Raw genomic sequence first — 23,164 nt, forward strand, 5'->3', positions numbered from 1 at the left:
TAGAGATTTTATAAAACTTTTACCATCATAATTTTTTTATTTTTCAATTTTTCAATTTATGTGTTTACAATCCATATTAATTACTCAATATAGGTGAGATCTCTTAAAATCTTTACATTAGACTCATTACAATTTTTACATAAATTTTTATAATATAAAAGTATGAAAAATCGAATGAATTCTCTTTATAAAAGGATGTAAATCTAATTTGTAAGATATATTTCTAAGTAAATGGATGGGAGGAGTATGTAGTAAGGACTATGTAGTTATAAGTAAAAGGAGAGATGTCTTGATGAAATTAAAAAAGTATAGACTTATTTATTAATAATCTAAAAATAAAAAAATACCGACAAAGGGAAAGACACATTTCACTCGCACTCTCGGGCTCTTGACGCTGTTTTGGTCGGTGAGATTGAGTAGAGTGACGGCGTGATTTACACTCATCTCAGTCTCTGCCTCTATCTCGACACAAACAGCTTCAAAGTTCCGCTATCAACGCTGTTTTCGTTCCACGTGTGAATCCTTTTTTGAAAATTTCATGTCCTAAGACCTGCTATCTGTTCACTAAAACTTTCAGAGTGGAAGTGAGTGCGAGTGTGTGTGAGCGAGCGAGAGAGAGATGTTCAGTCGTGAGATTTTGAATTTCTTGGTAAGGAAAGATGCGAGGAAGATACTCAAACGCAAAGACAGTGATGCTGGGGAAAGAGGTAATTTTGGCTTTTTAATTTCTTGGGTCTCAATCACATCCAGATATTTCTTTGTATCAATCTCCATTTTCTTTCTTTTGGCTAATCAATTCAGGAAGAGCGTTAGAAGAGTTGCGTGCCTCTTTGTTCAACAAATTTCGTTCCCATGAAAGTGCAAAGCGACATGAGCAACGTTTATGTCATCCTATTGTTGCTCTTTCTTTCAATTTCCTCGTTGCCATTAGCATTATTTTCATGAATAAATGGGTAAATTATTTTTTGTTTTTTTAATCTGATTAAATTTTTTCCCCTTCAAATCTGTCAATTGCTTTATTTTGAGTTTTTTTGTTTGCTTCAGGTGCTTCAAGGAGTTGGATTTCACTTCCCCATATGCCTCAGTTTTATTCACTACTCAATAAGCTGGGCTCTGATGGCCATTCTGAAAGCCCTCTCTGTTCTTCCTGCATCCCCTCCTTCAAAATCGAGTATTTTGTCCTTATTCACTCTTGGTTTTGTTATGTCTCTGTCTACTGGCCTAGCTAATGTCAGCTTAAAGTACAACAGGTTAGATATGCTGTGTGTTCCTATTTGTTTCAATAATGTATTCCTGTTTGTAATTATCCACTAAATGTTGCTGTTGATGTTCTCTTATTTTTTTTCTTCTTTTTTTTTTTCTTTTAATTATAAATTCAGTGTGGGTTTCTACCAGATGGCTAAGATTGCTGTTACGCCTTCAATTGTTTTGCTGGAATTTGTATGGTTTAAAAAGCGCGTTTCTGTCTCCAAGGTAAATTTTGGTTCCTATTTGAATGATGTATTATTATACAATTGCTTTAGAAGTATGCAGGTTATGCTAAATACAACAGCATGAGTAACAAGGTAGTCTGACTATTTAATTGAGTCAATAAATGCATTTTTTCATTAATCAAATCATAAACAGATGCTAGCTTGTCGCAAATGTGGACTTGTGGCGAATTTGTTTCTTCTTGATTTCACCAAATGAAATATATTGAAGATATGGATCAGCTTTGATGATTTGTCTATGCTGATTGTCCAAAATTGGCTTAACAGATTTACTTATATGAATGATTGAGCATACATAAGTTCAGGAAGGATTTCTATTCCAGTAATCATTTACCTTGTTGGAGGGTGTCACCTTTAGCTCTGTATTTTAGGTGTGGGTTATCTCCTGTTGCTATTAATTTATCTTTTGGATTTCATCCAATTCTATTGGTTATAGTGAAGATTCTGATTATTTGGTAGTTTTGGTCCTTCACTAATCCATAGACACAAGATGTTCGGTTGGGTGCATAAAAATTTTGGCAAACATAGATGCTTTTAAGTTTCCTTGCAAGTGTGACTTGTATAATGAGGTTTTCTTTGGATGTGAAGTGACTATTTTCTCTTAATAGCATATGCTAATTTGTCTGTTGGTACCCCTGTTTTTGGAATCTTTCAGGTGGTTGCACTTACAGTTGTGTCAGTAGGTGTTGCTGTGGCTACAGTAACTGATTTGCAGTTCAGCCTTTTTGGTGCATGTGTAGCATTGGCATGGATAATTCCTAGTGCTATCAACAAGATCCTTTGGTCCACTCTGCAACAGCGAGAGAACTGGACAGCGCTGGCGTATGTTTCATGCTACATCTAGTATTCATCCTTTCTGTTTTGAACTCTCTTTGACCTTCTTTTTCTACTAAATTAAATTTTTGCTTCTCACTTGAGTCGGTGAAATTTTTGAACAGGTTAATGTGGAAGACCACTCCAATCACTTTGGTTTTTCTGGCTTCTTTGGTTCCTTTCTTGGATCCCCCAGGTGTATTCGCCTACCAGTGGAATGCCATCAACACGTTGCTGATTCTTGGATCAGCTTTTCTAGGCTTCTTGCTTCAGTGGTCAGGCGCTTTGGCGCTCGGGTGAGCAACTTCTGTTTATTTGTTTCATCCTCTGTTTTTCACAATAGTTCAGTTTCACTATGAATAATGAAGTGACAATTCAAGCACTATTGGTAAAATTTTCCCATCCAATAAAGCAAGCAGCAAAGATGATTATATGGTTCCATATCATTAACATTCTTATACGGTTAAAGGTTCCAGGAGAAGCTACTTTTATCATGCATAAAACCAAGAGAAACAGTATGGAAAGAAGGAAGGCCAAAGATATGAGAAAAGAGATAGGCAAAATAAGGTGACCAGGTTCTTACCCATAGAAAAGAATGGAGAACGAAGGGAAGAAAAACAGAGAGGGATCAAAGAGAGAAGAAAATAACATTTAATTTTTGATGGTTGACTGAATTAAAGTACAATTATTTTTTCTCTTTATACATTGATCTGCAGAGGCAGGAATAACAACCTCTCAAGTCTCACCAGATTCCTTCCTTCCAATTCCAGGCTATTACTAACACTCTCTCAGTAGTCTGCACAACTAATCCAAATTTGGTCAACCATCAGCTCCTTTATTCAGCCATTGTATTGTATGTTGTAATTCATTGCCAATGAGAACCTTCTTCCCCCAAGAAGGTGGAAAATCAGGAGTTTAGCTTTGCATTGCACGAATGTATACAGTTTAGGCACAAGTATTTCTTCATCTTCCACCAAATGACCAATTGAACCATCACTCAGCAGATGTTTGACTTTGCATTTTATCCTCTCCAAAAATTCCTGCAGTAGTGAAATGTTGTTGGGTTAACAGCTTGCCTTAACCACCCAAGTATTTCCTTCATGAGAATATATCCTCTTTGACTCTGAGAATTCCTGCATTATTTGCTGATGATTAATACATGGCTTGTTGTCCTCTGAAATAAAGTCATTTGAGTCCTTCCAACTGAATTACACTCATCCATTCCAATCCACTCCTAATATATCAAGGCTTGCCAATTCTGTTACTCCAAGATCCAAATTGAACTGATTCTGCTCTCCAAGTGACTTGGTTCACAAACATCGACGGAAATTAGTTTTCTTCCATCTGCTACCAAAACAAGGATGGCAAGTCGTTCTTTGAGAATCAATTGTAACTCTCTAGTTAATGGCTAGGCTAATCTGTCACATATAAGTGAAGGAAGTGGAAGAAAAAGGTAGAAGACTCTGGAAGGGTCGAGAAAGTAGTAGTTTTGGAGGGAATAAAGAATTAGTTAGCTGGTTGTTAGTTTTGGAGGGAAATGTAAATGTTAGTTACAAGCAGTTACTGTGGGAATAAAAAGGAAAATACCTGTACCGAGAGATTCGTTCCAGAATCAATACAACCAGATATTCTCTCTTAATATTCTCTTCTCTCTCTCTGTCTCTATACTCTTCTTCTCTTAATTCTGTTGCAGTTGAACCCTAATCCAAGTGTTGCTACTGACATAATCCCTCCTGTGAAAGAGCATAACTTGCTGGAACATTATCAACTGATTCCATGGTATTATAGAAGTGTTGGAGATTGGAACTCCACCTTTGCCTGTGTATCAGCTGCTCACAGGCCGGGGCTTTAATGCTGTATGCTCTGTTATTCCCAAAAGAGTCTTTTTTTCTCCTCATTATTCCTGTAGGTGACAAGCCCTGAGAATCTCTTTATCCAGATCCTGAGATCCTCAAACTGATCTTTTGTGTTTTTCTACTTATCCCAGCTGCAGATGAATGATGCCTTTTGAACATTGATGGGTATGTCTTCATGAGCATCATCAACCATGTCTTCGTTTTCTATTGAATCTGATTGATGGGAAACCATCTCCTCTCCATTACCAATAAATATAATGTTAACTGTTTCCTCTTCTCCATCACCAACAATATCAACCTCTTCCTCTTCTTCATCTCCAACAATATTAATCCAAGAATTCACAGGTTCTTGGGTTTGGACATTTAATTTCGGTTCAAAACCTAATGCAAACAAAAATTTTCAAAGATGGAGGAAATAGAGTGTTAAATTTGGGAAACAGGAATTTAGAGAAGAAATTCATGCACGAACTCTACAATTCATTCATTCAATTAATTATATGCATATATTTCTTCATTTTGATTACAAGCTTATGTAGCTATCCTGTATTCCCACCCTTCCCACCAGCTTTGCAGCAATTTCTTGAGCTGGCGTAACAAAGTCTTCACTCTTTCCCATCTGAATGTTACGTCCAAACCTCTGATACTCCAACTCTTCATTTTGCCATGTCGTACCTGTGTCAACATGACACAGCATGGGATACGACATGGAATATGTGTCCGACCCATATTCATACAGTTGGATGCTCATATTACAAAGAACTCTAAGATGAATATCATAACTAATAGAGTAGTCTCTCTCTCAAGATTGAGAGGATGGATAACAATTTTTTTCTTAAATAGAAAATAACTATTTGGTTGTGTTTGATGACGTATTTAGGCTGTACCTATTATTGCGTAAATTTTTTATTGTATAACAAAACGTACTCAGACACCCCTTTATAAATTTAGATCCATACCCTCGTATTTTAGAAGATAAGTTAGACACAGGGATATATACCCATATCTCATACTCGTGCTTGAGTCTGAGTAACATATATCCAAACTAATTTTATTCCTTTTATTCTTTGTGGCCAAATGGTTTGTATCCATACTTTCCCTTAGAAAAGTTCCTAGTCCTCTAGGAAGACGATCATCTTGCATTTACTCTTATTCAACTGCCCTATTGAATTTTTACTCAATGTTTGCTTCGTCTTGCACTTAATTCTGTTCAAGAATTAGTTCAACTCCAATGCATGTCCACTACAACCAGAACCAAACCTAAACAAATGGTAGAGAGGAAGTTAAAGAAAGTTGCGGAAATTTCTTGAGGATAACCAGCTTTTGGAGTATCTAGCAAATATCAAAACCCAATTAATTGTACTGTTTTAAATCTATAGTTTGAAATTAACTGGTCTTTAAGCTTGTTGACAATCCAACCAGAAAATAGACCAAGTGATTTTGGGGCTGCAAGTGACAGACAGACAAGTAGCTTTGAATTATGCATAGTTATTAAAGTGCATGCCTGAGCTCGAGGCACATGAGGCTCCAAGGTCTGCGCACTTTCCAGGCGGGTGATCTTCAAAAGGTGCACCCAGGCGTGAGGCGTGTCCATGGGCACCTCAACAAACCTAGGCAACTCATTCAAAACCTTTCATTCTAGCATGGCAACAGCTGCATGCCTCTGGTCTCACTTAACTATTGGGCTTTTATTGGTAGGCTTTGCAACTTTGTCCTGAACTCTAATTGAGTATAGAAAATTTATTGGTTGGCTCAACAATTGGCTTTTAGATCTAATTTATTTTATTATTGTATTTTTGCGTGTAGTTTCTTAAACTCTAATTTTCATAAATTGAATATTAAATGGAAGTCATCTTTATTTTGAATACATAATTACTCATAATAAATTTATAAAATTTAATTTAAATTATCTTAAGTCATATTTAGAATCTTTAAAAAAAAAATATTAAGTTAATATTAAATTAAATATATCATGCAAATGAAAATTATAATTACAAAGTAAAACTATTATTTTTTTAATATTATTTGAGTGATAATAAAATTAATATAATATAATTTAATGATAAGTTTCTCTAACTTATATAATTTGATAAATAATAGTTATGATGTAATAAAGCCAAAAAAAAGGGTAATAAAAATGACATATATATAACATATATTTTATATGTAATTAATACTCTTAGTTAAACCTATGGTGCTCAGTTTTAATGAATTTATTAATATTTTTTAAAAAAAAAATTTTGAGCCTCACATCACTCGCACCTAGCCTCTAAGACTCCTTGGTGCCTTAATGCGCCTTGAGCCTCTAATAACTATGGAATTATGATTTATCTACTCAAGGCTACCATTACAACTAGGCAATTGATTCTCTTCATGAAAGTATTGTTCAACCAAAGGCTTAGTAATCTTTGTTTTACCACTACAGTTGGACCAAAGAAAAAGTATAAACCTGTGCGTTGTTGTGGCGTTCCTAATCTAGCACATCACCTGATTGTAGTCTCTTCAACAACATCAACTGCTTGATCTTGCTTCAGCACTCTGATGCAATCTCTCTATAAACCTAGTTAATTCCTTTTTTCTTGTTTTAGTTAAGTCCTTTTTTCTTGTTTTGTCAAGCTTTGTAATAGGACTGTTCGTCCATTGGCTCATCACTTATTGCGATATACTTGGATTTAACTGTTTGTCAATATCCAATTTTCATCTACACTTCCTCCAAGCAAAGCCATGGTAATATCAATCTCTTTTGCACTTGCACCTTGAATTTGTATCGACTCATGTTTTGTTGATCTTTTTGAATTTTTAGTTTATATGCACATGACCAAAATAATTCTCGAATAACCACACTTGCTCTTCCCATTTTCTTCACTAAATTCAAAATCTTCAGTGACTTCCTCATCTTTCATATCATTTATATTTGTAACCCAATTTGGTTTATTATCACAACCTATGTTACTTGGACTTGGATATGGGTGTCAAAAATGGGTGCATATCCCAATGCCTAACTTGTCAACTTTTTTAATAGAAAATACGAGGACATGGATCTAAGATTAAACATGGGTACTTGGATATGTAATATAAAATAAACTAGAATAAAAAAATATAAAGTTATATAGTAATAACTATAGTCTAAATAAATATCAAATAAAACTAAATGCATCATCTAAAATACAATAAAAAACTATTTTTATCTAAATGTGTTTTTCACCTTCAGAGACAAAAAATGCTCTATCAACTATGCATGAATATGTCACTCAAGTGTCCAAGTGCACAAATATTTGTTGGACACATTTCATGTCGTATCCCATTAAGTGTTGTGTCGACATGGGTGTGACATGACAAAATGAAGAATTGGAGTATCAGATATTACAACTATGATTTATTGTATACTTTTCTTCAAACTAAAGATAAAGACCTTGTTCCCTCTTTTCATTTAATTCTGACAAGGTCTTGGTGACTAAAAATGAACACAATCCATGGCACTTGATGAACAACTAGGAAGAGTAGAGCAAAACAAGAGTGGAAGCATAGTAAACAAATAAGGACAAAGAGAAGGAAATGTTTCAGGAAAGAAATAGAAGGAAATGAAGAAGGTCAAAGGGGAGAGTTTTCAGGGGACAAAACAAGAAACATGTAATTCCACCATGATTGAGAATCAACCATCTCTGCTACCAATTGATGCAAAAAAAAAATAAAATAAAATAAAATTCAAAGATGGAGGAAATAGAGAAACTAGGGATTGAGAGAAGAAATTCCCACAGGAACTCAACAATTCATTCTTTCAATTGATTTATATGCATATGTTTCTTCATCTGATAACAAGCCTATATAGCTATTACAACCTGTATTCCCGCTCTTCCCTCTTCAGCTCTACTTAAAACTTCTTGAGCTGGCGTAACAAAATCCTCACTCTTTCCATGTGACTGTTACATCCACACTAATTTTATTCCTCTTATTCTTTGTAGCCGAATGATTCATATCAGAAACCTGGAATCCTGTTTCTTCTTGAATTTACTTCTTAGTTTTCCCCCTATTCGCCCATCCTTGGATAGTTTCAAGCATACCCAGAATAACTTTCTAGTTACATGATCTGATGACATAGGATTGGAGCTTAAGAGCCCTGTGAAGGACAGAGAATTAGAAAAAAAAAAATAATGAAGAGTTATACTAAAAAAACCCTAACAGAGTTCATGGAGCTAATAATTGGTATTTTTACAGAAACCAAAAGGAATTGAAGGAATGAATAGAAGAGAATGACTCGCAAAAAAATGAGAAAGAGCAGAGGAAAATAAAATAATGAAGAACAGACAAAAATAGAGAAGAATTTCAAGAATGAAGCTGAAATTTGAGAAGAAAGGGGGGTTTCCGGAATTGAAGAAAGAGATCCTAATTTCTGGATTCTTCAGAAAGGAGAAATTAGAAATATAGAGAAAGAAATTTGGATTCAAGGAAGAAAGAAAAAATGGAAGAAGTAGTAGTAGTAGTCATGCTGAGAAGAAAGAATAGAGCTTTATTACAGAAAAGAAAGAAACTGAAGGAAAGGAAAGGGAAGAGAAAGAAGAAATGAGAAAAGAAAGTGAAGAACTTTCAGGGAAGAAGAATGGGAAAAAGATAAATCTCAGGTAAAAAGAAAGAAGAATCTGGAGGAAAAGAAGAAAGAGATAAAAGTGCAGAAAGAAACCTAAATTCAGGCATGAAGCAATTCAGATGAACCATTTTTCAACTCAAGACCACTTGTAAACAAGCTTTCATCATCTTCTCTGTAACCACATTCTTACTCACAAAAAAGACCAGAAATTAGAGAGGACGGAGAAAGAAAGGGTAGTAAAACAGAGGAAGAAGCACAATTGAGGGGAAGAAGATAATATTTCATTATTGATTCTTGGGACTGTAGAGACAGGAATAACTGCCTCTCACCAGATTCCTTCCCTCCAGTTTCTAGCTTTACTCTCTGCTAACACACTTGTTATTCTCTATAACAAACTTAAAGTACTTAGCACAGCACACCTAATTCAGTCTCAGTCAACCATCAGCTCCTTTATTAAGCTCTTGTCTGTGATCCAATACTGTTATGTAAGTAAAAGCTAAAGGAGAATAGATAAGCTATGAACAAAAACCATTTTTCTCTGGTCAAATAATTCTCACACTAAATTTTTGTGACTAAAGAATTTTGGGAGGAATTTTTTATTCTAATTGAATTGATCTTTATAAGTTTGAGTATTTAGACATAAAGAATCAATCTAAATTAGAAATATTTATAATAAGAATAAAATTCCTATAATCAAGCCTAATTAGAATCCCAAAAATCTGAATTTTCGTAATTAGGAACCTTTTATGTTGGTCAACACTCTCTTTCAAGTTGGTGTATAGATATCACACATGTCCAACTTGCAAATCAAGGTGTGATAGTCTTGTTGCTGAGTTCTTGGTAAACACATTAACTAGCTGCTCATCTGAAGTCACATGATTTAATCTCAAGACACCATTTATTAACTTCTCTTTAATGAAGTGTCAATCAATTTCTATGTGCTTTATTCGGTCATGTTGAACCGGATTGTAAGATATACTGATGGTAGCTTTGTTGTCACAATATAAGAGGAGTTTGTCCCTCCAACAATTTCAATTCCTCTAGCAATCTCTGCAACTATAGGAGTTTTCAAATACCTTGTGTCATCGCTCTATACTCTACCTCAGCACTTGATCGAGCAACAACATTTTGCTTTTTGCTTCTCTAAGTGGCAAGTTTCCTCTTAAAAGTGTGCAGTAACCATTAGTCGACCTCTTATTATTAAGAGATTCAGCCCAATCTACATCTGTGAATGCGTGTATATGAGATGATCGTGTTTAGAGAATAGGAGGCATTTTCCAGAAGTAGGCTTTAAGTATCATAAAATGCGAAAAAAAGCTTACATGTAAGACTCATGAGGGTCATGTATAAATTGACTAAGCTGATTGCATATGCTATGTCTGGTCGAGTATATGAAAGATAAATCAATTTGTCTACCAACCTTTGATATCTGTCAATATTCACTGATACACCAATCTCTGCTTGTAGCTTTTGATTGCTTTTAATTGGAGTTTCTGTTGGTTTGCAGCTTAACATACCAGTTCCTTTCAAAAATCCAAAATGTATTTTCTTTAAGAAATAAAAATTCTCCTTTGATCTAACAACCTCAATTCCCAGAAAATATTGAAATTTTCTTAAATCTTTAATTTCAAACTCCTGAGCCAAAGCTGAAATTTTCAGCTGAATTATCTCTTCATTGTCATCCTCTATCATTGCTATGTCAACAACATAGACTATGAGAAGAGTAATTTTACCCTTATGATGTCTGGTAAATAGAGTATAGTTAGCATTGCTCTGTTGATAGCCAAAGAAAATCATAGCTCTGCTGAATCGATCAAACCAAGCTCTGGGTGACTGCTTCAATCCATAGAAAGCCTTTTTTAGTCTGCTCACCTTTTCTTGTATTTTTTCATTAGCAAATCCAGGAGGGATTTTCTTATACACTTTCTCTTCCAAGTCTCCGCAGAGGAATGTATTTTTCACATCAAATTGCTGTAGGTTCCATTAAGATTGGCAACGCAAGATAGCAATATTCTGATTGAGTTTATTTTGGCAATAGGGGGCAAATGTTGTATGATAATCCATGCCATAGATTGGAGTGTATTCCTTGACAACTAGTCTAGCCTTGAATCTTTCAATTGATCTATCTACTTTGTGTTTCACAGTGAACACCCATTTACAGCCAATTGGCTTCTTTTTTTTTTTTTCTTTTTTTTTCTTCATGTGGAAGGGACATCAACTCCCAGGTCTCATTTTTAGCCAAGGTTTTCATTTCTTCAACCATTGCTCCCTTCTAATTAGAATCTTTGAGAGCTTCCTTCCAATCCTGTGGGATAGACACGGAGAAAATAGATAAGGCAAAAACTTTATAGGATGGAGACAAAGTATCATAAGAGAAAAAAGTTAGAAATAGAGTATTTTGTGCAAGACCTAACTCCTTTTCTTTGAACAATTAGTTTATCTAGATTATCAATGGACTCAAGGTTTAAGGATAACTCACCAGATGGAGAAGAGGAAGATTCATGATACTGAGTAGACTGTACAATGACTTTTCTGCTTCTGTTGTGTCTCTTCTTGAGCATCTCCTTAAATCTGATTTATCCAAACGCCCAATTATTATCTTTTCCTGATCACCATTAGTCTCTCTTTGTATGGCAGTCTCCTCTAGAGTACTCAACAAAGAACACATTTAAGTAGTCTCCCTCTGTATGGCAGTCTCCTCTATAGTACTCAACAAAGAACACATTTAAGTAGTCTCCCTCTATATGGCAGTCTCCTCTAGAGTACTCAACAAAGAACACATTTAAGTAGTCTCCCTCTGTATGGCAGTTTCCTCTAGAGTACTCAACAAGGAACACATTTAAGAGCTCTCGAATCGAGCTTCCCACCTGTCCTAATATGAACAAAACACGTGCATTCAAACACCTTTGGTGGAACAGTATAAACATTTTTTTCTTATAGCATCTCTAAAAGGCTTTCAAAGGTAAGAGATTTGAGAGGCATTTTAAAAATGAGATAAATTGTGACTAAGACTGCATTTCCTCAATAGATTTTTGGGAGATTCATGGTTAAAAGGAGAGATCGAGCTACTTCAAACATGTGTCTATTTTTTCTTTCAGCAACACTATTTTGTCTAGTAGTGTAAGAACAACTAGTTTAATACAGTATCCCATTAAACTCTAGATAAGTAGAAAAACGTTCATCCATGTATTCTGTACCATTATCAGTTCTCAAAACTTTTATCTTAGTATCAAATTGAGTACCATCTTGTGAAAAGATTGAAAGCAAAAAAACACATCACTCTTTGCCTTTATCAAATAAATCCAAGTCATATGAGTGTAGCAATCAATACAAGTAACAAACCAACGATTACCAGATAGTGAGACCGTTTGAGTAGGTCTTTAAACGTCAGAATGGATGATCACAAAAGGGATCGTACTCCTATTCTTACTAGAGGGATAAGAAGTTCTTGTACGCTTAACATACTCACAAACATCACAAACTAAAGAATCACATTGAGTCTTGAAAAATAAATCAGGATAAAGTTTCTCTAAAACAAAGAAGGATGGGTGCCCTAGCTTTCGATGCCACTATATGATTTTCTGGTTGACATCCTGATTTCTTCCAAAAAGAGTCCGAGTTGAATTCAAACCCAAATTTATATATAAGCCATTCTGCAGTCTGCCATAACTAATCCTCTTCCCAGTTTGAAGGTTTTAAATAACACAATGATTAGGAAAAAATTCAGTTAAGGGTTTTAGTAAAAGCACTGACAGATAAAAGATTAATAGAAAAATAAGGAATATGAGGAATAGAGGATAGCTTAATATTGGAAGTATAAATAAGAACATGGCATAGGAATACCACATTAGCAAAGCCTAAATGAGATTAACACAAGCTCCTTTCCTAGCATATAAAGTCATTCAATCTTAGGTATAATTCGATTCCAAAAGGACATTTAACCCATGGTTACAACGCCAAGGGACTCCAAGTATGTTAAATGCTAATTGAACCTAACACATCCCACTAAAGAAGTTAAAACCGAAACCTCCTTATTCAAATCTGTGCTGCCAAACCATTCTTTGGGAATGGTAAGCAAACTGATGCTGCAAAGCTCCCAAGAGCAACATACATTTGCAAATGAGAGTAAAAATTAGGAGAAATTCTCTACTAGAAATTTTATTCAATAAAATACTGAAATTACAAAGATTTAAGGCCTATTTAGAGTTTTAATCTCCTAAAACTAATAAGAATATAAAACCACTATTTAGGAACTTTAGATAAACTAAAATACAAATAGAAAGATCCAAACTAAATAGGAAAACTAAATCTTAGTTAAAACAGGAAATTTAAATAACTAATCCTAAATGATTAAGGAAACATCATCTTATAAACTGGAGGATAAAAACTCTCCTAAAACAGGTAGAAGGATGGATTATATTAGGATTGTTAGGGATCCACGTAGAGATGTAAACAACTTGTTTTAGGGCTGTTTGACCTAAGGTCCATATTTGACCCGAGAAAAATATGCCCTAGGGTGTGTAGGACTTTCTAGAGCATGCCCAGAGTGTGTTGACGCAAGCTAAGGCTTATAGGGTCTTCTTGCCTTAGGCGTGCCTTGGGGTGTGTTATGGAGAGTCTGGCAAGCCCTTAGGTGTATTAAATTCCTTTGGAGCTGCTGATTTGTGTACTTTTGATCCTTCTCTCCTCCTTCAGTTGTTTCCCCTTGTTTTAGTTCTTAGTTGAGGATAATTCATACCAATCATCCCTTCGCGTTGAAGATTATTACACGTCATTCTCTCGTCTTAAATTTATTTCTACAACAATCCCTCATCTTTATAATCATTACATAAACATCCTTCATCTTTAAAAGCATTAAATAAAAATCTTTCATTTTTCAAAATGTTACATAAAAATCCCTTTGGCCTTTTATCTGACAGAACTGATATGTGGCATTGCCACTGTATAAAAGTAAGAAATGAAAAAAATTAGAAGTCTGTGAGGAGAGAACATTATTAATGTTTTATGTGGCAATTTTTTTTTTAATTTCTTATTTTACGTTGTGGCACTGCTAGATATGAGTTTTGCCAGATGAACAAAAAATGGCTTGAGAGATTTTTATATAACTCTTTTAAAAGTGAGGGATTTTTGGGGTAACAAATTGAAGAAAAAGGGTTGAAGTGTAGCAACTTCTAAAATTGAGAGATGGTTACCATACCCGGCATGTTGATGATCTACACTTTTACTTCATAATACAACTGATCACTAACATCAATGATCAGGTTAAAATCAACAATTCATTGAAGACCAAAAATGGGTTGGCTTTTCTTCCATTGTTTGTTTAATTGCACAAGCCTCACTTGAAAAAAGAAAAAAGAAAAAAGATCAGAACGAACTTGGTCCATGTACGCGGGTGGGATACCAACAATATGACATCCGGACCAGGGGATTTGCTTTGACACAACCAAAGCAATCCAGTGCATTCACTTATATTTATGGCAGTAGATTTTGGCAAATGTTTAAGTGCATTATAGAAATATTGTGTCTGAAAAAGAAATTCCATAGCTTTGACAATCAATAGATGACACGATTTTAAATGGGAAGTAAAATGTCAACTAAAACGAATGATCTGGTTTTCCTGTATTGAATTTTTTCCATGATTTACTTCATTTTTCTTGTCAACATTACAAGTTGGTTAGTTATGTGAAATTAATTGATTTGCCTGTTCTATAGTGGTGGTAAATGTGAAGATTATTTTTAGCTAATTTTTTTTTCTTCATCTTTTGTGACCATGGATTTCAATAACTTATCTTCCACAAAACCGACCTATTACTATTTTTGCCTGGAAGTCCTTGCAGAAATCTAATGCCTCTGCTGTAGGATCACATAAAAACACAAAAGAATTCCATTCCCCTCTTCTGAGAAGATTGTTGCCATTAAGATGAGAGAAAATTCAGTATTGGAAATGGTTTTCAAATTAATTTATTGGGTTACAATCCCATGATCTAAGAAGATTGTTGCCATCTATGATCTAATGCATTCCAGGATTCATTGATGGCCAAATCGTACACAGACCCTTGTACTATTTGGATTAGCCCATTATAAAAACTAAAACCTATTAAACTCATGTACTTGTGAATTATAACAATTAAGTACAAATTAGTCATTTTATTGATAATTTATTAAAACAAGTTAGAAATGATCATATTTATGCCCAAATGTGCTTTAATTTTGTTAATTATGCTCTAAATTTTCATGAAATGACAAAGTTATTCTCTTTGTATACAGAGTAACTTTGTCATTTCATAAAAATTTAGAATAGAGTCAACGAAAATTAGTTACAATCAACAATAATGTATAATTTTTTTGGCAATTAATTAATGATATGACTAATTTGTATTTAATTGTTATGGTTTTTATAAGTTTAGGGTTTACGAGGTTACTATTTTATTTCAAGTGTTTATGGGTTAATTTTAAATAGTACAGGAGTGCAAATGTATATTTAGCCATTCATTAATCACCTTATGTTGTCCAATTTCACGGCCAAGAGTAGTCAAGCTTCTTCATGGTGTGTTTCTGCACATTAATTGGTATCCATGAGATGAGGTGAACGTGTGAGAAATTCTTATATAGGCCTAGTCCACTGTGGATCTAAAATGCACGATGTGTGGTGAGCACCGCATATGGGCTGATGCATCTTTTAGTTGCTGTTTAAAAGCAATGCCATGTTGCTGATTTTAAAAATCATATGAACCAAGCATTACAAAAATTTTATTAGTCAAAAGTAATATTGTCTTGATGTCAATTTATATTTGGTTCTCAATGAATTTGTTCATTTTAATTTTCAGGGCAACATCTGCCATTTCACATGTTGTTCTTGGTCAATTCAAAACATGTGTTGTGCTCCTTGGAAATTTTTATCTGTTTGGCTCCAATCCAGGGGTGACCAGCATCTTTGGTGCGTTCACAGCTATTGCTGGTATGTCTGCTTACACATACCTTAATTTGTTCAGCATGAAATCACAAGCAGGGAAAACATCTCCCCGAAAAACAGCAGCAGCAAAATCTAGGTTGAGTAGAGAAAATGGAGATAGCCACGATGGATATGGTGGGGAATCTGTGTAGTTGTCTTTGTCAAACAGTTCTTTGTTAAACTAGGTATTGTTTCATCAAATATATATTTTTTTGGCTTACAAGTGGATGTCTAAATTTTATGATTAGGGCTTATCAATTTCTACGTCCATAGGGCAGTTACAGGAATATCCACCCGCGTACTGCAAATCTGAAGCAAAACTCTACTAATTCTGTAGATACTGACCAGTGCTTTGCTAATTTCTACTCTCTTGAATGTGAGTGAACGTTATATATATAGAAGAGTCGATGAGGTACAAAAAAATTGCAGTTTGAACTAATGGTTTTGCTATAATTATGGGCAATAAGTTACTAAAAACTATTTATATATTTCTAAACATTGAAGTTAGTAACTGGTCCAAGTTTGAGTGTCTCTTCTAACAAGAAGAAATTAATAATCAATTTGTTTTCCTACCAAACAAACATTTAAAGAAAAATCACTTCCACAGATGAGAATTTGTGCGATGAAAATATTAAAATATATGGTAATATTCATTTAAAATATTTACCTTAATATGTGAATGTAAATTGATTAGTTGAGGAAATTAAATAGTTTAATTTGGAGACAAAAAGTTCAATGTCTGCCTCAATTTGCGACATTTTACATTTTAATATAAACATATTTAAATTTTAGTTTATGTTAAAATTTTAGATGAATTGATTTGATATTTATATTTAAGTATAATTTTAATTTAATTTTAAAATTAAAATTAAAAATAAACAATTCAATTATTATATATACAATTTACACTTTTAACAATGATTTATTACTATTATTTTTGAATTAAATATATCAATTAATTTTAATTGTGTTAATATTATTTTTATATATGTAATTAGTTTATATTTAAAAAATAATGAAATATTACATATGTCATATCATTTAAACTCTCACATTTAAATTTTTTAAAATTTATTAAAATTATATTTAAATATAAATATTGAGGTAATTCATTTAAAATTTAAATATTTAAATTAAAATGTAAAATAACATAAATGTAAGAATTTTTTTTTTCAATCAGATAAGTTAAATCATGCATAATTGACATTGGAAAAACTAAATTAATGAGTGGTCGAAAGGAGTTGTGTTATGCAAGACTGAGAAGGTGAGGTAGTGAATCCCACGATAGTCACTCTGACATTTAAGTCAGTATATTGTAAAAGAGAGTGAATGTAATAATTCACCTAGATTTTTTGTATGAGATAATAGCGTATTTTTATTTTTGTGATCCTTCTTCTTTTATATTGTAAGAAGAGTGAGATAAATATAACATTTTTTAATAATTCAACAATAATGTGGTCGGTTTACTGGTAAAGAATATTCACTAGCTAATTGGTCGGGAATCCCGTGATTGCAAGCATAAACGGGATCTATTGGATTGTAACTGTCTAATAGTAACTTCCGCATGAAGACTCACCCTGAAGCTGAGAGGGTGAGTCTATCCCACCCGAGGCCAATTTGTCCTAAAGCGTCTGGGTCTTTTTTTCTACGGGTGAGACTACATATTGGTTTATCAAATTTTTGCCACGTGACCCTATTTTATGGTGACATGCCTAATTTGGATGAATATTGTATTGAACATCAGAGGTTCCCCGTTGGTCTTTCATTATTTAGATTCAAAGGTGTCAGTTATCTTCATGATCTAGGGCATGTGGCTTGTTTGTCTAGATTAAGCGCACGGTATCCTTACTTTCTTCTTACATGTCCTGCCGACCAGTCAGGTCTAAGGTATTATCTTGCAAGAATTGGTCCCAGCGATATAGTAATGCCTTGACGAGTTTCTAAGTATTTTTTAGCCTTGTCAAGCTTCCGGATATTTTTCCAGTCCTGACGAGCTTCTTGCAAACTTCATTTACTCACTTGGCAAGCCGTCCTGCCTCCTTCGATCGTCAATAAGTCTCGCTTGCCTATAATGGGCCTTCCTCTTTCATAAAAAGTTTTAGATTTTCAAAAGTATTTTGTAAGAGTAGCGACACATACCTGTGATTCTCTTTGTGAGATAGAATCAATGCTCTCATTCGTGTGGCCTGACTCATACCCGTCTTATGCTCATATCCGCCTTGCGGCTTAACATGAAATGCCTTAAAATCTTTTTGTGAAGTGGGACTAATACCTGAAAGGTTGGCTTAGCGTGCACCCGCCTTAAGGCCTACTATCAAATGCCTTGGAATTTTTTTGTGAAGCGCCTAACACCCGAAAGATCGCCCTGGTGTATTTTTGCCTTAAGGTCTGGTATCAAATGCCTTAGAAAATTCTTGTGAGGCGGGACTAATGCCTTTTATAAATTTGTTTATTTCCATGGACCAATGCCCGGATTATATACAGGACTCATGTTCGGATGGCCTGGCAATTGCCTTATGGCATTTGTTCTTGTTTTCACGCTTTCATCCATCCAATGACTTTGATTTTTCCTATAAAAAAAGAAGCTTGAAGAATGCATCATAGTTTTATAATATTTCAAAAAATCTCAAATATTTCTCTAAGGATAAAATAACAAACTCGGTAATCTAACTTGACCGATTTCAAAACTTAGAGTTTGACTCAGGAGCTGAAAATCTGTAATATTCTTCTTATTGTCACCCCTATTAACACTCGGCCCTCCTGCAATCACATGAATAATCCCCACAAGTTCACTGTCAATGGTGTTTTCGGGAATTGTTACCTTGAGCTGGGGCCTCCTATGTTTTCTACCTTTTTTTGATGAACTTGCGAAGTGTGTTATTCCCTACTAACCTTTCAATCTCATCTTTCAATTGCCGGCACTCCTCTGTTACATGTCCGTGATTTTCATGAAAATAGCAGTATCTAGTCCTATCTCATTTTTTGGCTTTCTTAGGATTGAATTTAGGACACCTGATCTTTTTGTTATTTTTTCTAATTCACATTAGAATATGCGTTCGTGAGTCATTTAATGGGATATATTTCTTATACTTACCTCGGCCATTCCTTCCTCGGAAGACTGAGTAACTTTTATGGTTTCCCTCATACCGTTGTTTCTCCGGCTTTTGGCCTTACTTCTAACCCGTCCTTTTGTTCTCTTCCCATCCTTCATGGAACCTTTGGGCAGCCCGTACCAGCTTTCAGCTAGCGTCCTTGGGAACATCATCTGATGGCTCCCCTTCCTCAGACTTGTTCTTCCCTTTGAACTGAGTTTGGATTGTCTTTGTTGAGGTCTCTAAGGAAACTTCCTCCCTCCCTCTAAGAGTCATGAGTAACACATCTTCTCGAACTTTGTATTGCTCGAAAATAACCTGCAACTTTCTAACATACTGCAATATTTGCTCAATGCTCAGATTGTTAAGATCTACTTCATTGACCATGGGGTGTGTCTTGTTCATTGCTAGGAGCGGAAGAAACGATAGCATCCTTATTGATAGCAACCTTAGCAGCAATTCGTAAATTGTTGGCCATTTCTAAAGATAAAAGAGATATTTCTTTTTAAGAGAAAATGGATAATAGACCGGTTTTAATCCAAATGAACAGAGAGAATTCAACAGATCTCTCTACAATAGAACCAAATGATGTTACTGAAATCAAATTGATGAGGTGGCTGAAATGGGGCTGTGCTATGATTGGCTAAGGTGAGGTGGTGAGTATCCACAACAGCCACTTCGATGCTCAAGTCAGTATACTGAATAAGAGAGTGAATGCAATGATTCGCTTAGAATTTTTGTATGAGAGAATAGCGTACTTTTGCCTCTGTGATTTTTTCTCTTTTATATTGTGAGAAGAGTGAGATAATATAGCATTTCTTAATAATCCGGCGATGATATGGTCAGCTTATTGGTAAGGGATATTCACCGGATAATTGGTAGAGAATCCCGTGATCATAAGTGTAAAGAAAATCAGCTGGATTGTAGTTGTCTAACAATAACTTCCTTATGGAGACTCGTTTTGAAGTTGAGAGGGCGAGTTTGTCTGACCTGAAGCTGATATGTTCTGAAGCGCTCGGGTCTTCCTTTCTATGGATGGGACAATATATCAGTTTATCAGATTTTTATCACGTGCTCTATCTTATGGTAACAACCTTATTACCTACTTTGTGATTGCTGTGTAACATCAATAACAAAAAAAATTGAATGTTGAAAATAAACATGATTTCTTATCAAAGTTAGTTTTGTAATATATATATTAGTTAATGTGCAATGAGTATGCAAAATTTTAATATAAACATTTCATCTAATGTTTATTCTTTTTTTTTTTTCATATAAAATCAATTTGATAATGTACGATCTAAGAATTTGTTTATAATATATAATATTTAGGCTCATGAATTTTATTAAAAAAAATTATATACCATCCTAAATTTTGAAACGTCTTATTATAGATCTAAACTATTAAAAATTATAATTAAAATAACCATACAATTTTAGTATAAAATAATATGCGCTGAGATATATTCATAAAATTTAAATTATTGCATTGTTTCACTATTTAAAATAAATAATTTAATAATAATAATTATAAACAATGTATAAATTTTGAAATTAAAACTCGCTCCATATTATTTATATTTAAAAAATATTCTATTTGAATTCATATTGATCTAGAAATACTATAAAAAATACTATAAAAATTTGTGTTGCCTATTGATTGAAATTCGAAGTTATATTAATTCTATTTTTAAATAATTAAACTATGTAATTAAATTATTTCAAAATTTAGAATGCCACAAAAATTTTATGATAATGTTTAATTATAGATTTAAATATGTATTCCGCTTAATATAATTTAACTATGTCAAAATTAACTAATGATCCTAACTATTAAAATAAATTATTAATCACTAAGATGCAATATAATCACCAATCCAATTAGTTAACCAGCCACTCCAACAAATACAGCAACATACAACATGTTTTATTTCAAAGCAGCAATCGATTCTTGCATATTGCAATCTCAATTCAATTTCCATTCAGGTAGTATTTTATTAGTCCAGTTCAATTACACATTTGTTTTCTATTATAATCCAACATCCAATCATTTTTTCTTCCAATTTCAATTTCAATTCGACTTTGCATCTCAAAGGTCAGCTAATTTTACATTTATATTCAACATTTCAATATATTAGGTTTTTCTATTTTATATTTGATAAAAAAAATAATTCGTACGGCCATTAGTGTCATGTTTTTATTATTAGTATTTACAGAAAACGTTTTTAAAATAAAAAAAAACTGATCAAAACTAAAAATATAAATATTGATTTTTTTATTATAGATTGCATTTTACCATTTTTTCCTTTTTTTTCAACTTTTATCATATTATAATTAACAATTTTAAAATTTTATCCATCACTCAAATTCTATTCTTTTCCTTAAATGCATATTCATTCGATTAAAAGAAATTTATTATTTAATCCCGAAGAACTCATTAATTGATTTTTCGACTACATTAAAACATGTTTAATATTGTAAAAATTTACTAATTAATTAATTTTTCTGCTATTTTTAACTATTAAATTAATAACTAAAGTTTTTGTTAATTAAATAAAATATATAATAATAAAATGTGTGTTGTTCTCTTAGCTACCAGTTAGGTATCCTAGAGAACAAAAAATTTTGGTACTGTAGTGGGAGAAAACGTCACACTTTTCGACTGGATTCCCTCATTTTTAAAACACTGAAATATAAATTTTTTATTCTCCGTCACCGAATGTTTGTAGGTTTTAATCGTCTTTAAACAAGCTAAAATATATAAATGGAGTTACAAAATGATGGAGTCAAATAGTGGAAGGATGGCCATAAAGTTTTGACCGGATCTAATTCTAATTGTTTTGTTCCGAAGAAAAATGTCTACGGATGGTTCGTCCTATTCATACATGTAAAGTAACGTGTAAAATAAAAGAATAGATTAAATAAACAGTAACGAGTAAAATAACGTGTAACACACCTTTCAAATACTAGTTCTAAATATAAAGATTGAATTACGATTAAAGTTTGGAACTTAACTATTAGGTTATAATGCAAACCCCATTATTAATAAAATCTTTAATTTAGAGGGCTACGATATTTATTGCTGGCGGTGAGGACCACGTCCAAAAGCAGCGGCTTTCTCACAGGACGGGCACATTGGAAGATGGAGACACAAAGGAGATCCTCGGGTGAGTTCTAGAGAGCGTAATTGTTGCAATTCTTTCTTCAATCTAGTATTTTCGTCTCTTAAACTCTCGCAACATCTTTTCAAGAATTCGCAGTCTACCTCTGTTTGCTTCAGTTTGATCCTGCACCAACATTATTTCTTTGTTATTAACCAATCTACCACTAATATATATATATATATATATAACATTTATAAAGCTTGACCTTGCTCTCCTATTCTGAAACCAAACTTCAACTTGTCTTGCTGTCAAATTCAACTGCTCAGCAAGTTCAAGCTTCTGTATCTGCATTTAAAAATTAAAATAAAAAAATTATGCTTTTTCTCGTTTTAGCTTCACTATATAAAGAAATCTTTAAGTGAAGTTTTTTTTTTTTTTAAGAAATGAAATAAAATATTTTCTTACGTGATTTCATTTCTTTAAAATAATTTATTCTTTAATTTAAAATAGTTAAATTTTAAACAATTATAGATTTTAAATATAACATGAATCAGATAAAAATATATTGCATTTAATTTCTCTCCTTTTTCATTCATAACAAATCCTAGGTGATAGATACATATAATAATTCTGAGTAATTGAAGTGTTCTATAAATAAATAATTTAGAGGTTAAAAGTGCAGTTAAGAATTTATTTTAATAATCAAGGTGTTAATGAAATAATTTATATACAAAAAAATGGAATGAAAATAAAATAATATATATATAATAATAACGCATACGGGATTGAGAGTGGTATGCAGCTTGAAGCTGTCCTCGAGCAAAGTGGATTGTTCTTTAGTCAGCTTCAGTTTTTTTCTGCTACTGTTCTTGTTTATGCTAATGAAGTCGTTTCCTTTATCATTTGCATGCTCTTCATCGTCTTGATGATGAACTGATTTGAAACTTGACCCTCGTATGCTGATGGACTTTTCTTCTTCTTCTTCTTCGTCTTCGTCTTTTCCTTTTCCTTCTTGTTCCTTAGGGCAAAGGGTAAAGGAGAGGTCCAAGCACACCCTAGACTTGTCGTTATTGCGCCTCTTTGGCCCTTTTGGCACATAGTGAGTCATGCCCAGTTTAAGACCGAGCCCTGTGTTGCAGTATTCATCTTCATGATCTTCCATGGTCAATGCCAACTGTAGTAATAATATTTTTGGAGGAATTGAAAAGGAGAACAGATGGAGAGAAACGAAAAATAAAAAAGAAAGATGGATATACATATAAGAGATGGAAAGGG

The 23,164-nt window shown here is 33.3% G+C and overlaps 2 protein-coding genes across 2 annotated transcripts; one reads left to right on the forward strand and one right to left on the reverse strand.

The window, feature by feature from the left end:
• Positions 1 to 339: 339 nt before the first annotated feature.
• LOC110617490 (nucleotide-sugar uncharacterized transporter 1) lies at positions 340 to 15,938 on the forward strand. Its single transcript, XM_021760304.2, has 7 exons — positions 340 to 707; positions 802 to 953; positions 1,045 to 1,250; positions 1,380 to 1,473; positions 2,146 to 2,312; positions 2,429 to 2,599; positions 15,569 to 15,938. The coding sequence occupies exons 1-7, from the start codon at positions 620 to 622 to the stop codon at positions 15,843 to 15,845; spliced, it is 1,155 nt and encodes a 384-aa protein (XP_021615996.1). The 5' UTR covers positions 340 to 619; the 3' UTR covers positions 15,846 to 15,938.
• Positions 15,939 to 21,731: 5,793 nt separating this feature from the next.
• On the reverse strand, positions 21,732 to 23,164 carry LOC110616644 (homeobox-leucine zipper protein HAT22). Its single transcript, XM_021759079.2, has 3 exons — positions 22,671 to 23,164; positions 22,155 to 22,234; positions 21,732 to 22,072 (listed from the first exon to the last, which is right to left on the reverse strand). The coding sequence occupies exons 1-3, from the start codon at positions 23,145 to 23,147 to the stop codon at positions 21,862 to 21,864; spliced, it is 768 nt and encodes a 255-aa protein (XP_021614771.2). The 5' UTR covers positions 23,148 to 23,164; the 3' UTR covers positions 21,732 to 21,861.

The sequence above is a fragment of the Manihot esculenta genome, chromosome 6 (assembly GCF_001659605.2).
Source record: "Manihot esculenta cultivar AM560-2 chromosome 6, M.esculenta_v8, whole genome shotgun sequence".
NCBI classification, from domain to species: Eukaryota; Viridiplantae; Streptophyta; class Magnoliopsida; order Malpighiales; family Euphorbiaceae; genus Manihot; species Manihot esculenta.

Bases quoted from the DNA above. Each gene is read 5' to 3' on its own strand.
- LOC110616644 (XM_021759079.2), bottom strand. From the start codon at position 23,147: ATGTATATCCATCTTTCTTTTTTATTTTTCGTTTCTCTCCATCTGTTC. The intron at 22,235-22,670 runs GTATGCGTTATT...TTTTAAATGCAG, and splicing joins TGCATACCACTCTCAATCCC to ATACAGAAGCTTGAACTTGC. The intron at 22,073-22,154 runs GTCAAGCTTTAT...ATGTTGGTGCAG, and splicing joins TTTCAGAATAGGAGAGCAAG to GATCAAACTGAAGCAAACAG.
- LOC110617490 (XM_021760304.2), top strand. From the start codon at position 620: ATGTTCAGTCGTGAGATTTTGAATTTCTTGGTAAGGAAAGATGCGAGG. The intron at 1,251-1,379 runs GTTAGATATGCT...TTATAAATTCAG, and splicing joins GTCAGCTTAAAGTACAACAG to TGTGGGTTTCTACCAGATGG. The intron at 1,474-2,145 runs GTAAATTTTGGT...GGAATCTTTCAG, and splicing joins AGCGCGTTTCTGTCTCCAAG to GTGGTTGCACTTACAGTTGT.